The sequence below is a fragment of the Pantherophis guttatus genome, chromosome 2 (assembly GCF_059756535.1).
Source record: "Pantherophis guttatus breed Tessera chromosome 2, ASM5975653v1, whole genome shotgun sequence".
NCBI lineage: Eukaryota > Metazoa > Chordata > Lepidosauria > Squamata > Colubridae > Pantherophis > Pantherophis guttatus.
This window is the reverse complement of record NC_142064.1, coordinates 163,762,456-163,789,485: the sequence shown is the minus strand read 5'-3', so window position 1 is coordinate 163,789,485 and position 27,030 is coordinate 163,762,456. Positions and strand designations below refer to the sequence as shown.

Below are 27,030 nucleotides of genomic sequence, written 5' to 3'. Positions count from 1 at the left end.
AAGATCAACATGCTGTTTGAAGAGGAAAGTCCCCAAAGTGTCTAACAGCAGAGGCATTTTGCCTTAATTTATTTATTATCAGATTCTCCTGTAGCCCACAGGAAAACTCTGTGGAGCAGCCTCTGCAGCATAAAATTAACAACAACAAAAAATCACCCCCACTTTGATGGAGAAGGGAGGCTGGATTCTTTCAGCAGATAATCTTCTGCCGAACAGGTCTGAGACAGGCCCATGTCTCAGCTGCAACTTCTTCCAGCCCTGGTCTCTTCACACAAGGACAAGGGCAGCTACAATTTTGGACGCGTGGCTTCCTTCAATGACTCTTTTCCCAAGGCCCCTCAACCCTCTAGCTGCTACAGGTATTGCCACATCCCCGGGAACCAATGGGGAAAGAAGAGGACAACAAAAACAAGAGAGCCCCCGATTTTTGAGCCCCCCCCCACACCTACATGTTTCAAGGGAGGCACCTTTATCCTGTTTTCAAAGCAGCTGCCTCTCTTTCCAAGCAGCGTTCTTAGAATACCACCTGGATCTTTGCAATTCCGTTGCTTTCATTTGTGATGTATATATACATTAGATATATTTATATATTTATATATTATAGTTATATATTTTTTTTTCTTTTTAAAAAAGAGAAGAGACCAGTTATTAACTCTCCTGAAGAGCGGATAGGGGAAGAAAAGAAGAAAAAGAAGAAAAGGATCATGGGGATAACTGATGACATTTCATCAATTTAAAAAAAAAAAACTATAAAATATTCCAGTGCGATCTTCAGAGAAAAAAAAATGCCCCCCCTCCCATTTCCCGTGCCTCAGATTTGCCATATCCTCTTCCCCCCTTGCCCCATCTTCTTTCCCATTCCAAAAACGTCAAGTCTTATCTCTGGCCATCCATTGCTGCCATGGCTTTCTGCTGGGGGGGCGCTGGCTGAGACACAGGAGGCCACATGGGCTGCTGATGGTGGAGATGATGGTGGAGATTGTGACTGGTGGGTGATGAAGGAGGGATCCAGGCAGGTTGGTGGTTGGGAGGCGAAGAGGCCCAGAAAGGGCTGAAGCTCCCTGGAGGAGAACATGCCATGGACGTAATGGGACTATTGCTGCTTTGGAGATTCTCTGAAGTCCGCAGCTTGGAAAACATTGCTAGAGCGTCTGGGAAATTGGGTGGTGTGGCTGGAGTATTGCTGGGTGTGCACATCTGAAGAAGACAGAAGAAGAACAGAATTATAGTTAATGACTCCATCACTTGATCAACATGGTATCAATATGGCAGCACTCAGAAACAGTATTTAAACTAGTCCCAACAACTCTCTGAAGATTTGGTAGTTTTCTCTTGCCAAACACATGATACCTTCTAGCTCAACCTTTTATATCTAACTCAAGTGAACAGACCCAAAGGTGCTTTTTTTGAGGAGGCAATTGGACTTTCGTGTTTTTTCTCTGAAGATGTTTCACTTCTCATCCAAGAAGCTTCTTCAGCTTGACAGGATAGTGGGGAATGGAAGGATTTATCTTCCTTGCAGACAGTTGATAATCTGCATCCTTTTAGATGGTCCTTGAAGCTCTTGGAGGTTTATCTGTGGCCTCAGGGTTGCCGCCCATCGCCGCTGCCACCTATCACTGCCTCCGCGCACCCCATTTTTGGCCTCCGCACGCCCCATTTTCAGCCTCCACGCACCCCATTTTTGGCCCATTCCAGGCAGCGGAAATAGGCAGTGGCAATCCCCACCACCTGGAACGGGCCAAAAGGAGGCCAAAAATGGGATGTGTAGAGGCCGAAAATGGAGCTTGCAGAGGTAGTGATAGGTGACAGTGGCGATGGGCGGCGATCCCCGCAGCTTTGAACAGTTGATGGGCTGATCCAACCGCCAATCAGCTGCTCGTGCTGACCAGGCTGTTTGCTGCAAGGAGGCAAATTGCTGGGAGGCAGATTTTTTTCCTCTTGTTTTCCTCTCCAAAAGCTAGGTGCGTCTTATAGTCCAGAGCGTCTTATAGTCTGAAAAATACAGTAAATCCTTCCATTCCCCACTATCCTGTCAGAGCTGAAGAACCTTCTTAGATGAAAAGTAAAACGCCTTCAAAGAAAAAACAAGAAAGTCCAGTTGCTTCCTGAAAAAAAAAGCACCTTTGGGACAACCATGTCCTGAATGATTGAGAATCTCTACAGACGTTAAGTGAACAGAGTTATAATTTACTGTTCCACATTAAAATCAATCCAGTTGGACCATCATCCTCTATTATGTATTCCACATTTGTTAATGGAAACTGAATAGAATTTTTATTGGCTAAGTGTGATTGGACATAAAAGGAATTTGTCTTGGTGCATATGCTCTCAGTGTACATAAAATAAAAGATACGTTTTATTTTAGGAAAAAGATATGTTTTACTTTAGGAAAAAGGAAGAGAGAAAGAAGACACTATCTGTGGAACCCCTATATTCCGAAACAACTGGTCTGTAGAAGATAACAGCAGCAATAATTCAGAAATTAATAGATGTTTCTCATAAACTGGCTAATAGCTTGCTAGTTTTATCATTTAAACCTTCTTGAGAAGCACAATTTAAAGGAAAAGAAAATCAGGCTGGAAAAAATATCAGGCTGTACAAATAGCTGTTACAGCATCGATAATAGGGAGAAGAGCAAGGGGCACGTGTTTAAACCAATAGAAGAACTAACAGCTTGGCCCATTGTCCCTTTTTTTGTCCCCTTGACCAATCTAGTTCTGATCAAAGCGCTAAAATCTTTCACTTGATATTAACATAAAAGCAATCTCATGAGTGATACTTTTCACAAGCCTGCAGTTATGAATAGTCAGCAAAGAGCAACCCAAGCACTAAAAGGCATATATTGCCTTCTTTACCCGAGACAGATTCAAGCAGGGTTTTCAAAGGATAGTTACTCTTCTGCTAAAGAAGGAAAAAACTGGCTCTCTCAAGCCTGACTTTTATGGCAAGAAAGTTTAAGATCAAAGCTTTAATTTGAAGGAAGCCTGAAAATGAATAAGGGAGGCAAGAGTGATTGACTGCAAAAGTATTCACACTAAAGCTAGATTCTAATGAATATATATAATCAAGCATATTAGGAGTTAAGTATTGCTGCCCAGATTATAAATAAATTGCAGGTGTTCCTGAAGCCGGTTAGTCAGTGGAAGTTAAGCGTTTTCTGCAACTGGAGAGAACTGATGACATTTCTATGGATTGCAAATCACAGGAATATTTTAGCTGCAAGGAGAAGCGTACGGGTAAGTTGTACTGCAAATTTTCACTGACCCATAACTTCTGACATAATTCCAAAGAATGAAAGAGAGTCCCATATTCTATGCCATCAAAGCAAAGCATGCAAATGAGCATTAATGCATACACTTTGCATAATTTCCATTAACACAAAACTACTGTAGAACTGGTGATTTACAGTCATGGGCATCACCAATGAGTAAACTCGCTCTTACCAGGACACTTATATTTTCCTATGTGGAAAAGACAGCCCTCTTGTATGCTGCATCATAACCAGGTTCCACTTAGAGGGAGGGGGAATTCCTGGACTTGCCCTTGCACTGTTATTATTATATCTCATTAGCATCCCTTCTGGCCTGGGTGCTGCAGTACACTTCTCAATCCATCGAGTCTCCTCCCTTCTAGCTCTCAAAAAGAAATGATACTTCTGAGAGATAAGAAACGGCAAGATATGGTGGAGTTTGGAATTATGCATGTAATGAAACACTCCCAATTAATTGCCCCATCCAGTTTTCAGTCTATTGTACGGCATCTTCACTGCGTCCAGCACTGTACAAAACTCTCCCTTGGTGACTCAATCGGGGAACTAAATAGTAGGTTTTGAATAGTTTAACCCAAATCAAATCATGTGGTCTTCTGGTGTTTCGGTGCACACAGGAACCAATTCAAACATTTTTGTTCTGAAAATAAATTCTGTGGTGGAGGAGGAGGGGGTTTCCTTGGGAAATGTCAGCAACAGCTGGGAAGGCAAGAAGACCTTGAGAAGATGGTGGAGGTGGGGTAGTGAACGAGCCATGTGAAGAGGGACCAATGCCCACCATCTTACTCTATTTGCCCTGTAACATCAGTCCGAGATCCTGCTAGGTAAAGCTTCTGCTACCTGCTAAAACAACCAAGAGTCCAGGGTTTTTTTCAGTTGAGCTGCAGCTAATCCAAAAGAGTTCAGCAGAAATTCTGTAGTACAATCAGTTCAGGTTTCAAAGAAAAGATTTTCTGTTTTGTGCACCTCCCAATTTCATCCTTCTACTTTGCAATCCACTTAGATGCTCTCTCAAGGATTCCTTTTACTAAAAAGACACTCTTGCGGTTACAGAAATTCCAATGAATTTAACAACTGGAGTGGTCCGGATCTTCCATTCTAATTTAGGTTCTAAAAAAGATTAGCTACCTGGACAATCAATTAATGATAACACTGTCATTCCAGTAGGTGAGAGAGTGGATGTTAAAAAAAATTTTTTAATCTACCACAAGAGTCAATCGCAGCAATTATTGTTCTCCCTGAAGAAACTGTCCGCAGAGAGACAGCCATAAAATGACTAATGTGATGGGGCACACCATCTTTCCTCTCACAATCTTTGCATTCTGTCATTCAATTCGGGATGCAGAAATTCATTTTGTGCCTGACCTCTGCATTAAAAGCTAACTATTCCAGGGCAAGGATGCCTTGAAATAAAACTACACCCAATATAAAGATGCTTTAAGACTGCTAAAAGCATACCATACAAACCTACTGCTGGATAGCGATAAATGTACAATAAAAACATGTTAAGAATTATTAATCAAGGAGTGTAAACAAGGACAACGTTTTGGTTCTATAAACTGCAGGACAAAAAAAGCCTGACCTGAACACTTCCCTTCTGCATTGAGCAGATTCCTCCAGAATGCTCCCATCCCAAGATTTAATGCCTTCACCCAAACTCTTTGGGAGGGCCATGCTTTTCATGCTATATGCCAGTGATGGTGAACCTTTTCAGCACCGAGTGCCCAAATTGGAACGCATGTGTGTGAACAGCCATGCGTGCGCCAAAGCACTAGAAACCCGAAGACCAGCTGGCCGATGAGCATACATGCACTGGCCACCTGGTCTTTGGGTTTCCGGCACACGCATGCGCACCCGCCAGCTGGTCTTCGTGGGTGCTGGAGCTGGCCAGCTGGTCTTTGGGCTTCTGGTACTCCGGCATGCGCAAATACCAACTGGCTGGCGTGCATGCGTCTGCTGGAAACCAGAAGAACAGTTGCTGATGGCTAGCATGCCCACAGAAAGGGCTCTACGTGCCACCTCTGGCACACGTGCCATAGGTTTGCCATCACGGCTATATGCTATATGTGAGCCGTGGTGGCACTATGGTTAGAATGAAGTACTGCAGTCCACTTCTGCTGATCACCGGTTGCCAGCAGTTTGGCAGTTCAAGTCTCACCGGCTCAAGGTTGACTCAACTTTCCATCCTTCCAAGGTGGGTAAAATGAGGGACCCAGATTGTTGGGGGGCAATATGCTGAATCTGTAAACAGCTTAGAGAGGGCTGTAAAGCACTGGGAAGCGGTATACAAGTCTAAGTGTTATTGCTATATTCTATTATTGCTGGTTGGGGGGAAATGGCAACATGAGCCCCAGAGTCTGTCTTTTGTGAAGTAAGGCTAAAATTTTTGCATTAAGGGCACGTTTGCCCAGAATTTAAGCTGGCAAGTTGGTACCATAAAGAAAAACAAAACATCAAAGAAGTAATGGCCATACAGCTTTAACAACACTGAAGAAATGGGGTTAAATATCGCTAGAAATCAAATGGCAAAAGTTGGCTCGCCTTGGCCGATTTGAAAAAGCTGAGCAGGATGAAGCCTAGGTGACACCCGGTTAGGAGGTCCCTGTGAAACCTGAAAGCTACAAGTTAAATTTAGGAGTAAAACAACTACAACAAACAAATAGAGGAAGAAAGTGGCAAAGCACTTCCATATTGTTGCTGGGCAAACAGTCTGGGCCTGTCCCTAAAGTCACAAGACTGTCAAGCTTCATCTTTTCAGTCACCTAGAAGTCTTCCTTGTGTTTGACCTTGAAATATCACATTGTTAGCTTAGCCTGGCAAAGGGTTAGATAGCAATTCAGAATATGGGTAGAGAGAACCTGAGCAGGATAAACGGCGGAAGTGAAACTGTCTGCAGCCTTTGTGATTCCTGAAAGCGTTGTCCACAATACAGCCTCAGCCTGTGGCTCCAGGTGTGTGAGGGGACCTGTCTCCTGGCTGTATTAGAGATTGTGGGCTATGTTATGCTGCGTATTTTAATTTTTTGCATTTGTTGTAATTGTTTTCATTCTTAAATAGTTTGCTACCCAGAATCCTGTGTCAAAATGAACAACTACATCATTTGATTTATCACTCACTCTTTCACACACACACATGTATGTAATGTATATATTTGTATGTATATGTATATACACACATATCATGGTTACTATAGTTGCATTTTCTCTTCACTTTTAGAAACTGCCCCCCACCTTATAAATACATACATACATACATACTTACATACATACATACATATATACATATATACTTTCAAAAGTTACTGAAAATATACTTTGGGCCTGCTTGAAAGGGATTTTCTCTTAAACTTGCCAGTGTGAAATGAAAAACAGATCCAGGTTAAATGTACTTGGCAGACAGAGTATATGTTTTACACATTCAGCTGCTTGAGATTAGATACTGGTTGTTAATCTGTAATGAAGTCACATTGGGGGAGGAATAGAGTGGTCTTTGTTTTAAAAGAACATTTTGAAATACAATGTTTCCTTAACTCTTTGAAATCAGGTTTATTTGTAGTGTGATTTGCCTACTTTGATACGATAACTATGAAAGCAGAGGCATTAATAATACCAATATCAATATGCTGTGAGGCAGAAGAATAAAGGTGCTAAGGTACGAAGGTAATATAAAAGGTTAGATCATTGAATCATTTATCCACAGGAGATCTAAGAGCTTTTCCCAGTCATTGGTCTCCCAGGATGTTAGGATGATAACTCAGAATTATTAGCCAACTTTTGATCAGTGGAATCTTTAGTCTGAGCACATATGGTGGGACCCATCTTGTGAAAATGGTGTCCTATGTATAGAGTTTAAGTATATTATGGCTAACTGACTTCTGCCTTGAAACACTTGTCTAACGCTTTCACAAAAGGTCTTTTGGTGATTCACTACCACTATTCATTAGTTCTACAGTAGTATTTAAACAAATGTTAAGGTTGCAATTAAGCTTCATCAGATAGGGTATTAGATCAATATTCTTTTTTCTACAGTACTCATATCACTATTCTCAATAACATACAATTATTTTGTGATGTGAACATGGCAGGGGTCCCTGGTTAGATACAGAATGGAATCACATCCTATGGCCTGATGTAAAAAGAACCCCAGGTTTTTCTAAAAAATGAAAATCCTCATACTTTCAAGTGAAAATCCATGAAGAAATTGATCAAAGATTCTGTGGGGGTTAGAGAAATTTGCCTTAAGGCAAGTAATTTCAACTGACCTACTTCTTCTAGCACCAATTTTACATGTGGTGCTTCACAGGGTCATTATACAATGCACATTCTCTTTCTAACTTCCTTTCAAACAAAGTTGTATACCCAAACCTATCATTTTGATCCAGGCCACACACATTCATTTTTTATTCATCAAATCAAGCTCAACCTCTCTCCCCTGCTCTCTGTTTCATAACCAATTGTCCAACCATCAAAGTGGTTTTTCTCCAATGTTTTTGCCATTATAAGCACAGGCTCATTAGAAGAGATCTACTAGCAATTCCAGTCTCCTTTAAATTTATGAATATGTTGATTATCTCCACAGCCTGAAGCTAGATCAATATGACGATTCTTCGTCTACATCATGCATGGGCAATCTTGGGTCATATACCCTTCCTACCCAGTAACACACCAACCTCAGTCTTAGAACTGTGCTGCTAAACTGATGGATTGATTATGTGTCAAGTTGTTTTCAGTTCCTAGTGACCATGTAGATAGATGGCAAAATGGCTGGCTTTGCATGGCATATTTTTCTTATTAGGGAATGAATGAATGAATGCACGCACGCGCGCACACATACACACCATGCATATATCTAAGTTTGGGGAATCCTAGGGTTTTCAGAAGTCTAAAACAAGTTAATGCAAAATCTGTAAACAGCTCAGTAAAAATTCAGGATACTAGCGAGGAACAGGGTGAAATTGTAACTAATCCTGGAACTAGCCTGTTGAAGAAAAAGTTACACCCTGAAATGTTTTATATGACCAAGGACACAAAATATGAAGATTTTTTTAAAATATACTTTCAGCTGATGGAAACATGTAGTAGCTGTTACTCAACTGCATAGGAGGCAACTGAGCTTCAGTCTATAAGCTTTAATCCATGAAAGGATGTACAGTTCCCTAGCTTGTGTACAGAAATGATCATATAGAACATTTGCTAAGTAAATGAAAACATACAGAAGCCATTCCCATGGTATGAAGAAATTGCAGATCATATCTTTTGAAAGACAGTGCTGGACTGGTTGCTGTTTAGGAAAGACACTGTTGTGTAAATAAATGGGTACATCTCATTATGCAGGTGCATCATAATGGGTGAGCAAGGCTTAATAAGCATACATTATTGGCAGGCTTTCAGTCTCTTGGCTGGAAGAGTTTCAGGGAGTGTTTGTTTTTAGTAGGGTTGGGGAATGGGCACACTTGCTTTCCTGTACGCCATTGAATGTAAATGACTGGTGAGCATATAAGTCCACTTAATTTTCAACCTGTTTCATTTTATAGGAGGAATGAGGGTAATGCATGGGGAACAGGGGTTTGCTACAGTTCTTCTGTGCCTGACCTCTAACCCTATAGATTCAGCCTTGGCTATTTAAGTACCCAGAATGAAATGGTAGTTTTCTTAGTGTGCCATTCAAGCTAAAATGGGTCTTTTTCTCAAAAGGGTGAAGGGGAGAGAGAGAACCTCATTTATAAAAAGAAAAAGAAAAGTTGAGTTGATGCAACATATAAAAATTAGGAAACTGAATACAGCAGGCCTACGTTCATTCTCAAAACAAAGTGATGTGTGTGAATTTTACCCAGCAGGTAAAATGGTAGATGGTAGCACTGACAACAATTAAGCATGTTGTGTAACAGCCAGATGTAGGCTGGGAGGCCTCCATCTTTGCTGTTTCAAGTTGGTGCACCTCAAACTGAGGACTTCAATGTAGCTTTTTAAAAGACAGTGAGAAGGCATTGAGGGGTCTGAACACTTGCCGGGGTGGTAGACCAAGTCCAGGCTGTGCCATCAGAATAGCAGAATGTTTCTAAAACAGTGTTGAAATACCCAGTTAGAATAGTACATTACGAAAAACTAACATCAAACTCAAAATACAGTTGCATCTACTCTCTTTCTCTCTAGAAAGCTGGGGCCACGTTAACAATAGCATAGTGACTGAGCAGCAGCGTAACCACAACAAAACAGTTACAAAACAAGCTAACAGTGGCTCTACTCCATCTTGCTATTCTGAATGAGTTACAACCGATCTCTCACTACTCCTGTCCCCTCTCCAACACCTCCCTCCTCTCCAATCCCACATATAACTAGGCTGGGAGAAATCCATCATCGAAGAGGAAGTCTTTTACATTATAGAGAACCTCTGTTTGGGTATATACACAGACACAAATATATACATATGGGTGTGGGTCTATAAAGAGGTATGCAAACAAAATACAAAAAGTGAAGCTGCTTTTTAACTTTAGGAACAAAAGAAGCTTCCTGCAATCAGTCAGGTCCATGACTTCTCTCTCTTTTCCAGCTATGTCACTTCACATAAATGCATTGTGGGTTAGGATTGGGGCAGAGATGTGGGCTAAAGCAAAATCATCTGTTGCATATGTGGAATGAGCTAAAACAGACTTCCCTTGCCTAAGGCTCTCCAGAGATGTGATGGACTTCAAATCCCAAGCCCTTGGCCACATGGCATTATTGATACTCAACTTACCTGAAAAGAAACCAAATTGAAGGATATTTAAATAATATGGGTTATATAAAATTATCTTCTCTACAAACGTATTATTTTATAGTAGACTTTCATCTGAAGGGCTCTAGCAAGCTTAGACTATGGTTCTGGTAAGTCAACATTATAAACTGTGACTTGCCCATAGCAAGCCAATTGAAGGAAGGGGATTTGACTAGATCTGGGCCATAAGGTAATGTAACGACGTCATGTTGCAAAACAAAAAACAACATCAGCTCTGTGATAGGTAGACTAATCATATTAGCAAGCATCAGACTGCTTTTCCTTCCCATGTACAAACAAATTCAGCCAGCAGCTTGCATCATCACAAATCCTCTGGAGGGGCTGAAACAAAAAGACTGCACAAGTCTTTCCCTCATCCAGCTTTTTTACTTCCTGGTAAGCTGTGACCATTCCATTCTAATTATAACTTCTCAAACACAAAAACACTTTTTCTACTGTAGAAAAACACTTTTTCTACCTGGTGCTAGGATGATTTTTTAAAAATATATATATATATATATTGGTGACATTACACCTCCTTTTTTCAGTGGGAGGTGGGGAAATGGTGAGGTCAGGTTCAGGAGGGGGAAAAATTGAATTATTCTCTATGTAAAAAAAAAAAGAAAAAATACGAGAGAGATGTAGAACTGGGGGCTCCCCGACCCCCGGTTCGGGGATTGGCACTGGGCTGTGGCATGCCAGAAACTGGGCCAAGCAAACAAGCGAATCCCCATCCGCAAAACGCAGGCAGCATGTGAAACCACATCCTTCCAGTCTGCAGAAAAACCTCTTTCCAAGGAAACGGTCCCTGGTGCCCAAAGATTTGGGGGCCACTGATACAGAATATATCTGAGATATAGAAATACCAGAGAGATATAAAATTAAGCTGATATAGAACCAAGCAGAGCTAGATTTAACCATAAAACCTCACCAAATGACTGGGGGGCAACCATGCTCTCTCAAGCCAAACTACCTCACTGAGTTATGGGAAAAAACTATGTGTACTGCCTTGGATTAGATGGAAGAAAAACACTAACAAAAGATTAGAGGAGAGAGAAATATTGGTCCAAACCCTGTTCCTCAATCATTTAAATTTTGTATTAAAATAGGTGATTAAAACATATGATTAAAAAGTGCCAGGGAGCCCTTACACATAGCCTTTGATGAGCAAAGGCATCTCACATGCAATCCAGGCAATTCCACTTTATTTGCATGGAATAAATCTGGCATTCTGTCTTGTGAAAGTAATTAAAACGAAAAGGATAGATTGCCTGTCCCGGCTGCACCACCCCCATCCTTCCATCTACTTTGGCCAGCCTGGAAGCAGCAGGCCGAGAATAGGAAAAATGGAGCCTGTCACAACAAAGAGGCTTCAACCAAGCGGAAGTGATTGCGTAATGCTCCACATATGTGGCTCAACCTTCCTGCTTGCCCTATTCAAACATCAACAAAAACAATTCAATGGACTGAGTTCTGTGGCACCAAAAAGGCATCATCACTAACATTTATGGGATGGCTAGTCAACCACACTTCTCTTTGGGATTTTTTTCCCCCTTGCTGCAAAGAATAGAAATGTTTAACTAAAGTCGCTCTATTCCCAATCTTTTCCAAATATATTGAGTTACAGTTCCTATAATGCCCAGCCATCATGGCCAAGAGTTCAAAGTACCAGAAGGCAGAACTACAGCTAAATAGGCAGAAAAACTAGGCTTGGCCTCTCTTGCATAAAGCAGCTTAATTGCCCATGGAGGGCAAAGTCTTCTTTAACAACAATAGGTGACTGAAACACGTAAAACAATCCAAATAGGGAAAAATAGCCTTGAGCTTGTTATGTTGGTATTTATCTCTCGCGCACAGACACAAACATCCATTTGTATCTATGCACAGAGACACCCACGAACTTCACAGACAGTTACTTTTATTTCTGGAACTTGCCCTGGAAACTGCAAAACTCCCAACAGCGTCAATAACCAAGGAAATATTAATTAGCATTTCTTGTGTGAAAGCATTTATGTGTGCCAGAATGATCAAGTTACTCAACTGACTTTTCGTAAGTCCACATTGTGCTAGCACTATCTATGTGAGAAAACCACCATTTGAACCTGAAGCAACTCTGCATAATTAATGTATTGTAAAATAAAATTTACCTTTAGGGGGTTAAAAAGAAGGGAGACAGACAAACAGACATTTAGAACAGACCAAAAAATGGCTCATTACAGTAGTTTAAGAAGGATGCAAACATGCAGATAAGCCCCCCAGCAAAATCAGGGGTGGGAGACCAATACCATAACTAAACTAAATCAATTCCAGACTACACTATAACTGGAGGGTATAATTTAAAAGTTCAGAAAATTGAGGATTCCTGCATAAATTAGCAGATGAGCTTGCTTTCTGCCTAGTGTGGCCCTTTCATGCAATGAATTTATGAATGTTTGAAGATTCTAATCGATAAGCATCTGATAGCCAATGCCCCACAGAACTGCAATCAAATCACACCTTCCTTATATAGGCAACTATATACTTGTATGCATTTGCCATAAAATATTTTTTACTCCGGAAAGCTCAATTGTACAAAGGGGCAAACTGATCTTCTGCACAGAAGGAATGTGCTCCTTTCACACCAAGTTCCCGTTGTCCCTAACATTCAGGAAATGTTTTGCATAACACAATGTCATTCTGAACCACAAGAGGTTTGCAAATGTTGGAATGAGAAAATGTTGCAGTTAAACAGAAAGCAAACGTTACGCTACACTGTTTTGAGTTCCAAGCCAACACTAATTCCAAGTTTATTATGGATCGGTTTGTCCACTTGCTTGCTTTAAATCCAGAAAGACATTTTCAGTGACATCTGGCCTAAGCAAAGGGTTTTCCTGATATTGTTCTTTTGGCTTTGGATTTTGTTATCCATGGAAGGAAAGATCCTTTTTTTTCTCTCCCCATTAAAGATCACAGAGCTCTTCCCCGGCTTCCAGGTTTTGTCTGTGCATTTGGTCTTTTTGAGCTGCAGGATACAACTTTTATAACATGAAACTGCAGAGTGCAGGGCATTTATGTGCACAGCACTCAAAAGTAAAAGATTCCAGCATGGCTGAAGAGATTTCAACACCATCTCTAACGTATAAATTAAATTATTCATTCTAGCTTGCACCACTTCCTATTTATCAATCTAATGGTCTCTGGCCACAATCCATGAGCCTCTTCAGCAACTTCAATATGCTATTGCTTTTTTAACACAATTTGCAGGTCGGTGCGATAAAGCAAATAAGTGGCTGTACTGGACGGTAATCATTCAAAGCATACAGGAAGTATGATTAAAGGCAAATTCTCTTGACTTATTTCTCAGAGAAATTTAGTTGGTAAATAAAGCATTTGCCTTTGTCACATCCATTTATTTCATTCCTGCTCTACCTGCTGGGAATTATGCAAGGCAACCAAGCTCCCGATCCCTTGCATCTTTTCAAATGCAGAGTTTGTATAGCCTAGGGGTCAGCCGCATGCGGCTCTTTGGGCCCTTTGCTGTGGCTCCCTGTCAGGTGATCCCACCACTGGCTGGCTTCGCCTCTTGCCCTCCCCTCCCAGTCACTCCTCGCCTGGCCTAAGAAGGTAAGGGCGACGGGGGGGGGGGGGGGGAAGCGGCCAGGACAGAGACAGAGAGATACAGAGAGAGGGAGGGAGGGGGGGAGAGAGAAAGAGAGCGAGAGAGCGAGAGAGAGCGAGAGAGAGAGAGAGAGAGAGAGAGAGAGAGAGAAAGAGAAAGAGAAAGATGGAGATGCCAAAAAGATTTTGTGGTCCCAGTGTTTTTTAACAACTGGTTCTCTGCCCTAATGACTGGCTGGGTAGGCGTGGCTAGGGGATCATGTGACTGGTGGAAGTGAGTGACATCAAGTTGGCCACACCCAGCCTGGTTTTGTGGCTCCCGATGTTTTCTCTTCTGTGAGAAACAGGTCCAAATGGCTCTTTGAGTATTTGAGGTTGCAGACCCCTGGTATAGCCCCATGATCAATCTACCGAAATCAAAAGCAGGTGGAACAGCAAACGTCTCTCCTCTTGCATCAACATAAGCTTGATTCCTATAAAATGACCTATACAAAAAGGCATCCCAAGCCATTTGTCATGTTTTGTTTAGATTGTCAACTATATGCCCCTTTTAGGCTTATAGATATTTAACATCCCTACTTGAAAAAACAGCCCAGTGGGAACTGAATCGCAGATTGTCCTATTTCCTCCTGGACTCTTAATGTATGTATTGTGAGCAGAACCACTAAGTTTATAATTAAAGCACTTGAGCTAAGAACCCGTTATATCAAACAGATTAGAGCATCCTGTAAAGGCGATGTATTTTTCTGAATGTCGATTCTTTGCATTTACCACTGCATTTTCTTTTATCTAGTTTACCCTGGAATTAAAACCTGTTTATTTCATTTTTCTTTCATTCTTTTGATATGCTTGTAAGACTAACCAATTAATAAACTACCTACCTACTTATAAAAAGACCAAAGGTTTGTGGTTCCAAACTGCATTCCCAGACATCGACAGCAATCTGTATCTATTTGTTGTTGTTGTTGTTGTTAGTTGTGAAGTCGTGTCCGACCCATCGCGACCCCATGGACAACATTCCTCCAGGCCTTTCTGTCCTCTACCATCCTCTGGAGTCCATTTAAACTCACATCTACTGTGTCTATAAGGAGTTGAATGTGGCCTCCACACATTCTGAATTTCCTATTTTTCAAGTCCAAAATGAGAAGTCATGGAATCAAGAGTGGAACTTCTTGTCTTAACTGTCCCTTTTCAACGCCATACTCAATGCAGATTTAACCAGATTAAACCATCTCAGATTGATAGCTACCTAATCTCCACCTGAAAATCTCCAGTTAAAAGGGGGCCTTTACTATTGGATTTTCTCACACACACACACACCCCACACCCCTCCCAACCAGAATCTGTCTTCCTGTAACTTGAATCTCTTATTCTGTATCCTAAAGTCTGGAAAGAAAGGAAACTGGCTGGGCTTTTTGTTTTTGTCCCTTGTTAGCATTTTGCCATCTTCACTTGGCAACTGAATTGATGGTGCTTTTCTCTTTCTTTTAATCTGGATGTGTCTAAAATGGCACTTTTTATTATTCTTAGCAGCCAACAATCTCAGTGTTTGCTCAGTGTGAGAAAAGCAAAACTCAAGAATGAGCTGAGAATCATCCAAACTAATCATTCTCAAAATGTAGTCTGGGGAGCCCTGGAGGTCCCCAAGACCTTTTCAGGGAATTCACAAAGTCAAATAGATATTCTCTGCGTCCTTTCGGTTCTTTTCCTGTTTTCAAGCCTCTACTAAACTTCTTGGCTTCTTCAGCTATCTTCAACCCTTAAACTAATTCACATATTAACTTGACAAGTAGCCATGGCCTTCTTTTAGTCTTCCTCCTTGTGCTGAGCTGAGTCAAGACATCCGAACTAGAGAGGAAATGATTAATCCCTCACCCTATGTCCACAGTTCCCAGCCCCCTGCAATTGGCTCCCTAGTAGAAAAGGCCCTGCAAAAATACTTGTATTTTTTCCTTACTGTGGAGTAAGGATTAAAATCCTTCTACAGCTGGCCTATTTACTTTTTCCCACCTGAGCTGGTGCAACTAGAATATAAAAATGTCTCAGCCTCTTTTGAGAGATATGGGAGAATGGCCAAAATACTTCTCCCCCCCCTCCCCCCACCCTCAGTTTCCTTTCCTAAACTAAGTCAAATTGTTATTCCGGAAGTCCTCAATTTATGACCACAATCGAGCCCAAAATATCCATTGCTAAGCAAGATAGTTAAGCGAATTTTGCCCCATTTTCTGACTTTTGTTGCCACAGTTGTTAAGCGAATCACTGCAGTTAAGTTAGTAACACTGTTGTTAAGTGAATCTGGTTTCCCCATTGACTTAGCTCAGGACTGACAAACTGGCAGCCCACAGGCCAGATACAACCCATGCAGGCCATGCCCACCCCAGCTCCGCAAAGGCAAAAAACATTCCGATACGTCACAATATGGCCCGCAATGCGATCGGGTTTTGCTTCTCAGAAGGTTGCAAAAAGTAAAGCACATGACCCCTGGGTCACTTCAACTGTCAACAATTTATGCCAGCTGCCAAGTGTCCGAATGTTGATTCTATGACCATGGGGATGCTGCAATGATCTAAATATTAAAAAAAAGAGATTATCAGTTACTTTTTCCAGTGCTGTTGTTAACTATGAACCGCCACTATACAAAGGGTTTTAAGTTGAGGACTACCTGTACCTGTGTTGACTGCAGACTACCAATCACTTAGGTCAACTCTGATATATTCATCCATGGAACAGAATCCCCATGTTCACTTTTATATTTTTATCACCAAAAAAAATGTAGGACAATTTTCCCAACTGATGCAAAAAAAACAGACATCTCCTTCCTGCCATTTCTTTTCTCCTTTACTTGATTGCAAGACAATGACGTTTAGCACGGAACGCTGCCAAGCCCTCACTTTTGCTTCTACTGCTTTGCTCTTTATTTTTTCAAAACCCGTTCTAGTTATGAGCTAAGCCAAAGTAACTTCCTGACATCATTTGTCAAGCTCATCTCTGGCTATACTACACCCATCTTCTTACCGCAAACATATTAAATATCCTTGATATTTTAAAATAATCCCTCAGGGGAGAGAGTCTGGAGTGTGTGTGTGTGTGTGTGTGTGTGTGTGTGGAAGGGGAAGAGACTACAATCCTTAATTAGGTTAGCAATAGTAATACCATAATGCATATGCTGACACAGTATCATGGAAAAGCTTGACTGTACTTGCTATTTATACAGCACCAATAATGTACACACTGCTTTGCAGAACATCATAAGTAAACACACAAATGGTACACACAAATAGTTCTGCCCCACAGAGATTATATCGACATTTCGACATTACAGAGAGTGAGGGAGGAGCAATAAAAGGGTGAGACAAGAAAGGGAGAGTGCAATCAGATGGAAACTTAGGCACTTGTGCTGATTCTGCTAGAAATATTTGATAGTTTGACCAAGACAACACTGTAGGACACACATTAACACCTGAAAGTCTGCTCAGCTCCAACTACTTGAAGTCTGTTCTTTTGGAAGGAAAATGGACACCTCAATAAGGAATCAAAATGTTTCCCCAAAGCGCTGCTGAATTTATCAAACCTTAGCATAAAAATTATACAATGCACAACCTCCACCCAAAACTCTTTTTCGCTACATCCAAGGTAGGCTAATTGTACTCATAAATCACGTAAACAGACCACGAGGTGATCATCTTGGATGGGGGAGAGCAAGAGGGAAACAGCTGAGTTTCAGTTTCTGTGTCATATTTTCAATACCTTCATACTATAAAAGCTCTGTAGTAGAGATCCTCCATTTGCAAATGATTATTTCTTTCCATTCGCATTCAGATGCCAATCAAACTCAAGGGACAAACCTACAGAATTTCCTTAGTTCTATAAACTTCTCCTTATAATCACGTATTTAAAATGTATTTCTATTTTTGGCTTGTTAATAAAATCATCCCCAGCAAGGTTTATTTGCCGGTTTGTAAAAATGTTTTTTTTAAAATACTGAAAATACAAGACACACAGGCAAATGGAAAAATAAAACAGTAAAAGAGCCAGTTTAACAAAAGGTACAAATGTAAGTTTAGGTTGGTGTTAGCATGTGTATGTGAGAAAGAGCAAGAGAGATATTTGTAACCTGACTTTTCCCCAATTGGCACTTAAGATAGTGAACAGCTAAATATATTAAATCTCCTAAGTAAAAAAATAATAATTTTCCTCTGAATCTTAAAGGACATATCAACTGACATCAGGAACATGGACCTGAGGACACTGCAAGGCCAGGGAGGCAAAAGGTATCTTAAATTTCAAATATCTCTCCTGAGAAGAGCACAATTCCCAGATGACAGTCCTTAAGATGCCTTATATGGTTTGGCATCAAGTTTTATAGGTCAGTGTGTGTGTATCTATGTATGTGTTGATTATTTAAGCCTGCAAAAACAAGACAAGACACTGGAACTACTTTAAATCTGTTCAGGCCTTCACCAGCTAGGACCATTTTATTCTGAACATACTGAAGTTTTCAATGGAAGCCCCATAGAGAGTGGTCACAGTGGCATAAAGTGGAAGTTATCAGGCCTGGATGACTCTGGTCAAGTGGACCTTTATCCATGAGGAAGTTAAATTTCCAGTGAAACCAGTATTTGACTCCAGCCTGAGGGTAACTGAGCTTCAAAGTCTTTGAACATATGCAATTGCTGGGTAGTTGGAGGTTATGACACTAAAATAACTAACCTACTGTCTATACTCTTCTGATGGAGGAATGCGAGTCTCCATTACAGTATCAAAAGAGGAAAAATAAACTTAGAAGGGGCCAAGGGAACATTTGCTCACCATTAAATTCTAGCTAAGAAAAAATAAATTTTGTAATCTGTGCAAACTCTATTAAATGTGCCATTTTGTACTATTTTAGTATCCCGTTCACCACCAAAGCTTTTAGCAATTTTTGAGTCATTGACAGTCCTAGACAAGCCTACAGCCAACCAGTAATATTAGAAAGGAGTATGTGTGAGACTTCTCTGGATTGAGCACGAAATAATATTTTTTCTAGAAGAATTGATGTAAGTTTAACTGTCCGCTGCATCTATGAAAAGAAGTGAATAAATATATTAAATCTAAAGGGGCATGCATATTAAGAGTGACATTACTATATACTGATGTGGGACATGCAGCAACCAAAATAAATAAGGGGGGGTCTGAATTTAGTTGATTTGCAGCTTCAACAGAGTTAAAAATAAGACGCAGAACAATCCAGGATGTGTTCCTTGTCCGCGATACTATAAAGTACAGAATGAAATAAAATGTTTGGAGTGCCTCCCTCCTACATTATTACCTATCAGCCTTATTAAGCCTACAACAGAAACAAAGGGGCCAGGACAACTGAAGATTAGCCACATCTGCCTGAGACAAAAATTCTGTGGTTGTATCGTTAGCAATGTAGTTGTACCCCTTAGTTGTGTCTGAGCAGTGTTCCCTGATTGCTGCTGTCCTGATGTATGGATAACAATACCCATAGCCCTTACATATGGATAGGGGAAGATGGGAGCTACAATATAAGATATGGCAAGATGACTATCATTAAGTGTTGTACCTTATGATTCTTGACGAAAATAATTTATGCACTTTATCTTCCTTCCCCAGTTTAGTGCTCTCCAAAGCTATTTTTGCAGATCCACATTCTAACTATTGGGCCAAGAAAATAGCCATTCCTAAGCCCAGGATTCACTTCTTACTCCAGAAATCCAAGGACATCATAAATTCTGGAGCCCTTTAAAGATCTTGTATCCCCATTTTATGTTATTCATATCAAAGGGGATCATAATTTGGAATCTCAGCAATTACAATGTCTAGGTAATTCAGTTAAAGGATAAACCTGGCTCGGTTTTTGCAGGACAAATACATTTGATGAAATGGTCTCAAATTCCACATCACCAGTTCTGTAATAGCTATCAGCTTTTTGTTTGAGGAAATTTTAGGATGTGATCTATATTACATTTTTCAATCAAGACTTTCCTAGCCAATTTGAAGAAAACTGATGAATGCAAAGCGTCCAAGCACAAAAAAGAGAGCCCAATTTTCACTGATTTTGCCCCCTGATTTTCTTTAAAAATCAACACATTCTCTTCCACAATCTCAATGGTCTATCGATACGTAGAGGTCGCATCGCCAACTATTCATCCTTTAACTCAGTGTTTCTCAACCTCAGCAATTTTAATATTTGCAGACCTCAACTCCCAGAATTCCCCAAGCAGAACTGTATTAAAAGACTTTAGTGAATGAACTTTGGACCTTCTTTATTTAAAACATGATCTCTACTTCTGTTTTGTCCTCTGAGTTTGAGTTTTAATAGAGATATTTATGCATTCTAATGTACCCACAACTTCTAGTAGATACAGATTTTACTTCCATAAATTTCTCTACAGCATCTTTACAAGAATTTCACCAACTGTGTATAATAATCAGTTTTCTCTAACAGAGCAACCCCAGATTTTTCATTATAATTCCTGCTATTCCTTTCTACTAGCAAGAATACCTGATACCTATTATTTTTCATTTCCTAAATAAAGCATTTTGTAAAGTTTCTTTTCTGTTCAACTTTCTTAGCTATGAAATTCCTAATTCACACTGGGGAATGGCCTATAAGCAGCAAAAATGGAATTCAAAACTAGGCACCATGTTAGTCTGAGAAGCAACTGAGAAATGTAGATGAATAATGTTTGGGCAAATCATAACTTGAACATTAGTTTCCTGATTAATGTGTAACTGGTTATAAAAAGATAGGGGGAGGGAAGACTTGAGAAGATAGCCTTGCTGAGGAGACAGGATATCCTTTGTTTGCAATCTCTGTTAAACTGTCCCTGGCAAATGCAGAAACTGTAAACTCTTTTAATGCTCAGCAGTTGGGAGAAACATTCCAGAGCAAGCAAGAATGGGCCCTGCTGTCTCATTACAGTTCACATGCGGTTCTGTTTGGCCGAAATCTGCATCTAACACACAGATTTATGAATAAATGGGATGGCCTGGCAAAGCACACGATGCACACAAAGGAAAGAAACAAGATATTTTAAAATTGCCAGATGGGAAGATGGATTTTTCCTGCCTGTTGCGTATTTATTCATTTTGGGCTTTTCTTGTGATGTCTGTGTGCGTATGTAGGGAGGGGAATATGTATTTCAGGTGGCAGATAACAGTCAATTAATAACAATAGCCTCCTTTGGGGGAATAAGAGAGGCCAGAAATGTATTTGTTAGCAATATGCACAGAAGGATATCCAGCACCAAGGACTGGATATAAAACCAATTAAACAGCCTCAACTGAACTAGGTTCCCCTGCTGTGTGCTAAGCATTTCAAACACCTTGAATCAAGTCTGAAATCCTACTTGATTGAAGTTGTGCAAGGGGCTGCATAAGAAGAAAGTCTCCTGAATATTCTAAGCTGATTGGGGTTGGGATATTATTAACAGAGACCTCCAGCATTCACTGCAATTCTATGCAAAAGGGCATCATCAGCTCATCTCCATACCAGCAATACCTGTTCAGAAATGCAAAGTGCAAAAATGCAGCCCCTTGGGAAACAAAGCAGGCTACCTCGGAGTGACTCTACCCCCCAGGAGGCAAAACACGCTTTTCAAAGGCACCCAAGCCCTACAGCCATGTTGCTGACCCCTTCCTAGCCACTGCTGCTGCCTCACTGGTCCATCTTCACTAAGATTCCTTTCTTGCAAAGTTTCACAACCAAAGATATCTTGGTGTAGAAGTTCTGCAACTTTGGTTCTTGAGCTGCAAGGATTCCAACTGCTGGCCAAATAAGGGTTTTAAAACAAAAATGGGACAAGTATGGCAGGAAGAGCAAGAGTGATACAGAGGGGAAGACATGCAGGAAGGAAGGAACATGGGGTAATGGACAGCTTGTGGATTGAAAGCACCCCCATAATAGGCATTCTGAAGAAAACACTCCAGCCAGGAAGATACGTTATTCACTATGGCTGTTTCCAACACTGGAAAAGTCTTAGAATTTGGGCTGGAACTGTTTTCGTTACAACTTTTGTAGGAACGTCCATTTTCAGCAAGAACCCAGTCCCAGAATGCAGGGTGACCTCCACAGCACAGCTTTGAAATCATTAGGAATCATAGAAGTCAACCAATTCTGAGACAATGAGCCTTTTACTGGGGAAGGGGTAAGATTCCTTGCAAGTCACAAAGGAAACTGATCCAGGATGTTCAAGCTCAATAGCAAATCTGAGATCTACTTTCACATTTAGGTTTAAAAGAGCATGCTTAAATTAGCTCACTGGCTGCTTGTTTTAGCTTCCAGGGCAGTTATGAATCATTTGTCACCACTTGGCAATCACATATAGAACGTTTATCCCTTATACTAGTTTCTTATTGCACAGCTTGAATTTTCATGCCAGCGTCATGCAATCAGTTTTGTAGAGAACTTCACAGGGGGAAGCGGGGAGAAAATATACAATAACCTGCAATTTCACCCCCTGCCCCCCAGTAATATAAATAGAATCATCAAACTACATAAACAAATTCAAATATTCTGAAACCATATTATTCTGTCTGGAAAGTCTGCCGTATTTTAGACGGCAGAACTGTAATATTTTTCTAAGCCAAATGCAAAGTTTCACATGCTTTGTAACACCTACTCTTCAGAATGGCAAAGCACACATTTTCATACTATATAGTATTCTCCAGCCCGCAAAAAGGGAGAGCAGATACTCATAAAGACTGTTACCAGACGACCCCACTGTCAATTACACTCTGAGGCAGCTTTCTATGATTCTGAAGAATAACATAAAGTAGGTTATGCCCACTCTCTAAAAACTAAACAGAAAACCAAATGATGACAATCCAGGTTATCTAAGCAAATTGGTGAACATATTATGTTCCAGGTTTCTACCGTGTATATTCTGTTACATTGGTGGAAGAAGAAAATACATGAACTTGCTGTACATTGCTATATATGTAATTAAAAATTACACATTGTAGGCATTTCCTTCCAGACCTGGGTAGAAAAACAGCCTTTTCAGATCCTTTAAACTATTTCGTATAATGGCTGAGACAAGTTCTCTCTTCCCTTCAAAATCTGGATATGTTTTCTAAAAAAAAGCTTGCATTTTTCACAATTAAAAACCATCCAGGTTCAGGGATGAAATGAATGTTGTAGCTTCTGCATTATGTAGAAGAACCCTTTTTTAATCCGAATTATTGGCTCTAATAAAACTATTCCCCACTTGCTATATCTAAACTACAATTGCCCAGAATTTTCCCCCATAAAATCATACAAAAATAGTGCAAGACTTTTTGATAGAACACCAGTTGCAGAACACTGAAATCTGACAATCGTGGTCCTTGTCAATTTCAAAAAATTGCAGAAAGTTATTTTACATGAAATGCAGTAAAGCCTGTTTTCTGTATAGATTCTTTCAAAAGACTTGTAAAAACAAGCTATTTAGATGTTTTTACAATACAGCACACTGATGCAACCAGTAGTCATTTAGATGTTATTTATATTTTCCTAAAGTTTACAATATGTAACTTCCTAACACAAATTATACTTTCTCATTAACAAGTACTTCTAATGGAGAAATAGTCTTATCAGAATACATTAGAGATTTCTAATATTATCTAGTCAAAATATGAAATCTACAATTCATTCATTAGTAGATAAGTATTGAAAATATAATTACATTGCTATATAGACAGAAAAATCTACATAGCCAACAACAAACAAGCAACATGAGAATTTTATGAGAGATTTATATTTATTTATTTATTTATTTGCATTTCTAAAGCTATACATAAGCTTCAACAATAGACAAGTGAAATGCTGTAGCTTAGTCTGTATTTGCTATTATCTTTGCACACAATACTAGTTCACTTTCCTAAAAAAAAAGAAAAACCAAAAAACTTCTTTTACTTGCCAAAAAACCCTGCCCTCAGTCAAGGTCACACAAAGTTTTGCTCAAGTTTAGACGAAACACACTAATATACACTAATAGAGATGTGGAGGGGGTGTACCTAAAAGCTTGCCAGTATTTCCTCCTTTCTTCTAAACTCCCTGGATTTTAAGTAATTATGGAGTATAAAAATGGTTAAACAATTCCATATGAGGTAAAGACAGAGGAAGGAGGGAGGGAGGGTGAGAGAAGCAGAAGTCCTTGTTTCCTGGCAGACATTTTGGCTCTTGTTTACATTTGCAGTCTGTGTTTCTCTTGTTGCAGAGCAATATGGCTGTCTGTAGAGCTGACAGCTTTGAATGCACAACCACTGCTGGCTGCAGGCTCTTGTTCCCTCCCAGTATCAAAGGTTGTGTAAAATTATGCAGACGTTGCATATCCAAGACAAGGAGTTCCTCCTCGTATTTACATGGCTTGGCAACTCAAGCACTGCTCAGCGTGGTCTTTTATTTCTCTTTTAGACCTGCTTTCCAAGAGGTAGGGGAAAAAAAGCTAAGGATAGTTTGTATCTGTTCATGGAAACAAGAAAAGCTCAAGGCATTAAAACATACACACAGACTATTTACCTCATGTAAATTTCCAGTGCTCACAAAAGGAGGGGGGGAGGATTGTGAGGAATAATATGAACCTGAGAACTTTGAACTACTTACCATTTGATGATGGTGATGGGTGTTGGGAATGTTGGTTTCTTGAAAAAATGCACTCAAAGCCGTCTATGTTTAAAAAAAAACAAACAAATACACAAGCCTACTGTTAGAACAAGGGGCCACAACTCCAAGGGAAAAGTCAAGTCAGAGGGTAGGAACAGCAATGTATTTTTTTACAGGGACATTCTTGCCGGCCCATTACTCTCCCTCCTCTTCCCATTTTTTTAAAGCACTGATCTAGGACAATGCTAATTTTTCCTCTCCCTTTGGGGAAGAAAGGGGGGAAAAAAGGAAACCATAAACACGGCACACAAGAGGACAACATACCCATAGGTAATCATTGTCAGCCTCAACTAGGTTTTCTAACCCACAAGCCAATAGACCACAGCACCTTTCCTTAGCTAGGTGCCATCCTCCAAATGGGAACGAAGTGAACTGTAGTCCAACACAGTAGGAAGAAAGCTGGTCTGGGAACATTTTTAAAATGTAATAAGAAAGTCTCTATCCCTAACACTTTAAAAAATTGGCAGAGCAACAAAAATGTGTAGTTTTAAAAGGCAACATGGGGGTGGGGTGGGGATTGGCTTCATGGCCGATCGCTTTCCTAAGTATAATGCTATGCCTAGCAGAAATGGACAAAGGCATTTATCTTTATTGATGCCAAGGGCTTGGCTGAAACCAATCTTTTTCCTCCTCATTGTGTAAATCAAAACAGAGGAGGCATTTAAAACATTGTGGCTAGACCAGGGAAGGATTCGGCCATATGTAAACAAACAAGACTCCTTTTAAAAGCAAGAATTTCTAACCACATCTCAACATGCTATCTAGTTTCTTCTCCAGCTAAATAAAGACCACACATACGAAGCAGCAAATTATTAGCAGGCCTAGTTCAGAAGCTAACGTCCCTAAATAATGGGGGGTGGGGGGAGAGACTGCGGGGGTGGGGGGGCGGGACAGTCTCCTTGATATTCCTTTGCTTCCAAATCGGGTGCCTCGCTCAGGAATGAAGTAAAGGGGGATGGGTGGGCAAGATAAAACCTTCACACTCAGCCCCCCTCTTCGGGTTTTTTTTTTGTTTTTAGGAGATACGTGCACTTCCATGGAGGAATATTTTAAAGCCATTTATTCCATCTGAATGCTCGAGTCAGCCATCCACTCCCCCCCCCCCCAAGTAGGCTGTATGATCACGCGTCCTGCACTCTCGCCGCCTGGCCAATTCAAGATTATTAATGTTGTCCACTCGCTTCTCCTCCTCCTCCCCTTTTTCCCACGACCAGCAGCAACAACAGATTAGTCAACACGCAAAGGCCTAGCACATTCCTAGCCCCGGAAGGCACTTCATTGTAGAAAGAGACAGTAGTTATTAAAATGGCTCTGATGGATTGTTTACATGCCCAGTGCCAAGGAAAGGCTCCCTCGCCTTACACCGGGGGGGGGAGGAAGGGGGCAGGGCAGCAGAATATCCCTTAAACCACCGTAGCCACCACCGACCCCAGACCAAAAAAAATTAGTTAAGGCGTGGGAGGGCGGTCGTAGTGATTCTTTCCCTCCCCCCCGCAAAGAAAGGCGGAGAGGGGAGAGACGGAGAACCAGAAAAGCTCGCAACGCACCTCAAATTGCCAATGTGCAGCTTGCAGTAGCTGCTTCGCTTGATCCGCCGCACAGCCCGCAGCCAGCACGAACTGGTTAATCATGACTTGATGCCGAAGCTCCTCCATATTCACCGACATGGCGAGAGAAGCGAAACCACAACACGGAAGGGAGGAGGAGAGCCAAACGCACTCAAGGTGGTGGCGGTGGTGGAAGAGGCGGCGGCAGGGATACGTGTTTTTTGGGGGGAGGAAAAAAAAATCGACAAAGGCTTCTTCTCCTCCTAGCCCGAAATGCCAGGCGCCTTCTCTGCTCCGAGGCTTTAAGCTAGTCCTCTCGCCGGGTTTGAGCCAAGCCGCCTCTCGGCCTCTATAGCTTCAGTCGGCAGGAACAAGGCTGTGTTGATATTTCCCCTTCCCCTCTCGTAGTTCTTCGGCAGCTAAACCACCACAAACAACAGCATCTAGGGGAGGAGCATGTGGAGAGAATCGGGGTGGGCAGAGGGGGAAGCCGGAGGTGCCTCAACGTTCGATTCCACGCTTTCTTAGCCCGCTGATTGGTTGCTGCAGTATTCTCTGCGTGTATGAACGTTCGATTCGAATCTTCCAGGCGGTGGATGTTTCTCTTTCTTGCTCCCACCCTTTCTGCCCCGTTGCTTATATTTCATTGGAGGAAGTAAACTCTCAGGTTCCTTGCTCATTGGTTAGCTTCAGTGTTTTGGCTGAGAACGGGGTCATTATTGGTTCTTTTTTTCTCGTAAGGGAGGGGTAAAAACTATGCTCTTGTTTGAACTGAACTGGAAATTCTACTCCCTTTGTTGATTGGCTGCTTTGCTCCCTCCGCCTCCCGTTCTTTTTTCCACTGTTGTAAAAAAAAAAAAAAATAGAACAAAAAAGTATAGCTATAGACAACAAGTTCATTGATAAACTTCTGGGTGACAAATATACCCAGCTGGAAAACCAAGGATGTGCAGCAGTGTCTCATTTCCTTTGAAAATACATAATTATCCTGAAAGCGAACTTTATCATATAATAGAAAAAAAGGTAGAACATTCACCGTTCTTATCGGAAACTACGCTCTCGCGAACTTCCGGATCCTTATTGCTCAGAGAATGAAGATCGGAAATATTTTTTTAGAAATCTATATTAGTTTCTTCTACTTAAGTCATAATGGAATGAACTGGTACCGGTAGTAATAACTTCCTTTTGAAAAACCCACAGTTTTATAGAAA

General features: G+C 40.8%; 1 protein-coding gene and 1 long non-coding RNA gene across 2 annotated transcripts; one reads left to right on the top strand and one right to left on the bottom strand.

Moving 5' to 3' along the window:
- Positions 1-706: 706 nt before the first annotated feature.
- On the bottom strand, positions 707-26,384 carry UBALD2 (UBA like domain containing 2). The gene is made up of 3 exons (XM_034408586.3): positions 25,820-26,384; positions 24,213-24,275; positions 707-1,197 (listed from the first exon to the last, which is right to left on the bottom strand). The coding sequence occupies exons 1-3, from the start codon at positions 25,937-25,939 to the stop codon at positions 877-879; spliced, it is 504 nt and encodes a 167-aa protein (XP_034264477.1). The 5' UTR covers positions 25,940-26,384; the 3' UTR covers positions 707-876.
- On the top strand, positions 17,830-19,870 carry LOC148115404 (uncharacterized). Its single transcript, XR_015732486.1, has 2 exons — positions 17,830-17,987; positions 19,238-19,870. It is a non-coding gene; the product is annotated as an uncharacterized LOC148115404 (long non-coding RNA).
- Positions 26,385-27,030: the final 646 nt, after the last annotated feature.

Excerpts from the sequence above, each read along its gene's own strand:
- UBALD2 (XM_034408586.3), bottom strand. The coding sequence starts at position 25,939 with ATGTCGGTGAATATGGAGGAGCTTCGGCATCAAGTCATGATTAACCAG. Across the intron at positions 24,276-25,819 it reads CTGCACATTGGCAATTTGAG|ACGGCTTTGAGTGCATTTTT; the intron begins GTGCGTTGCGAG and ends TTTTAAACATAG. Across the intron at positions 1,198-24,212 it reads CCCATCACCATCATCAAATG|ATGTGCACACCCAGCAATAC; the intron begins GTAAGTAGTTCA and ends TGTCTTCTTCAG.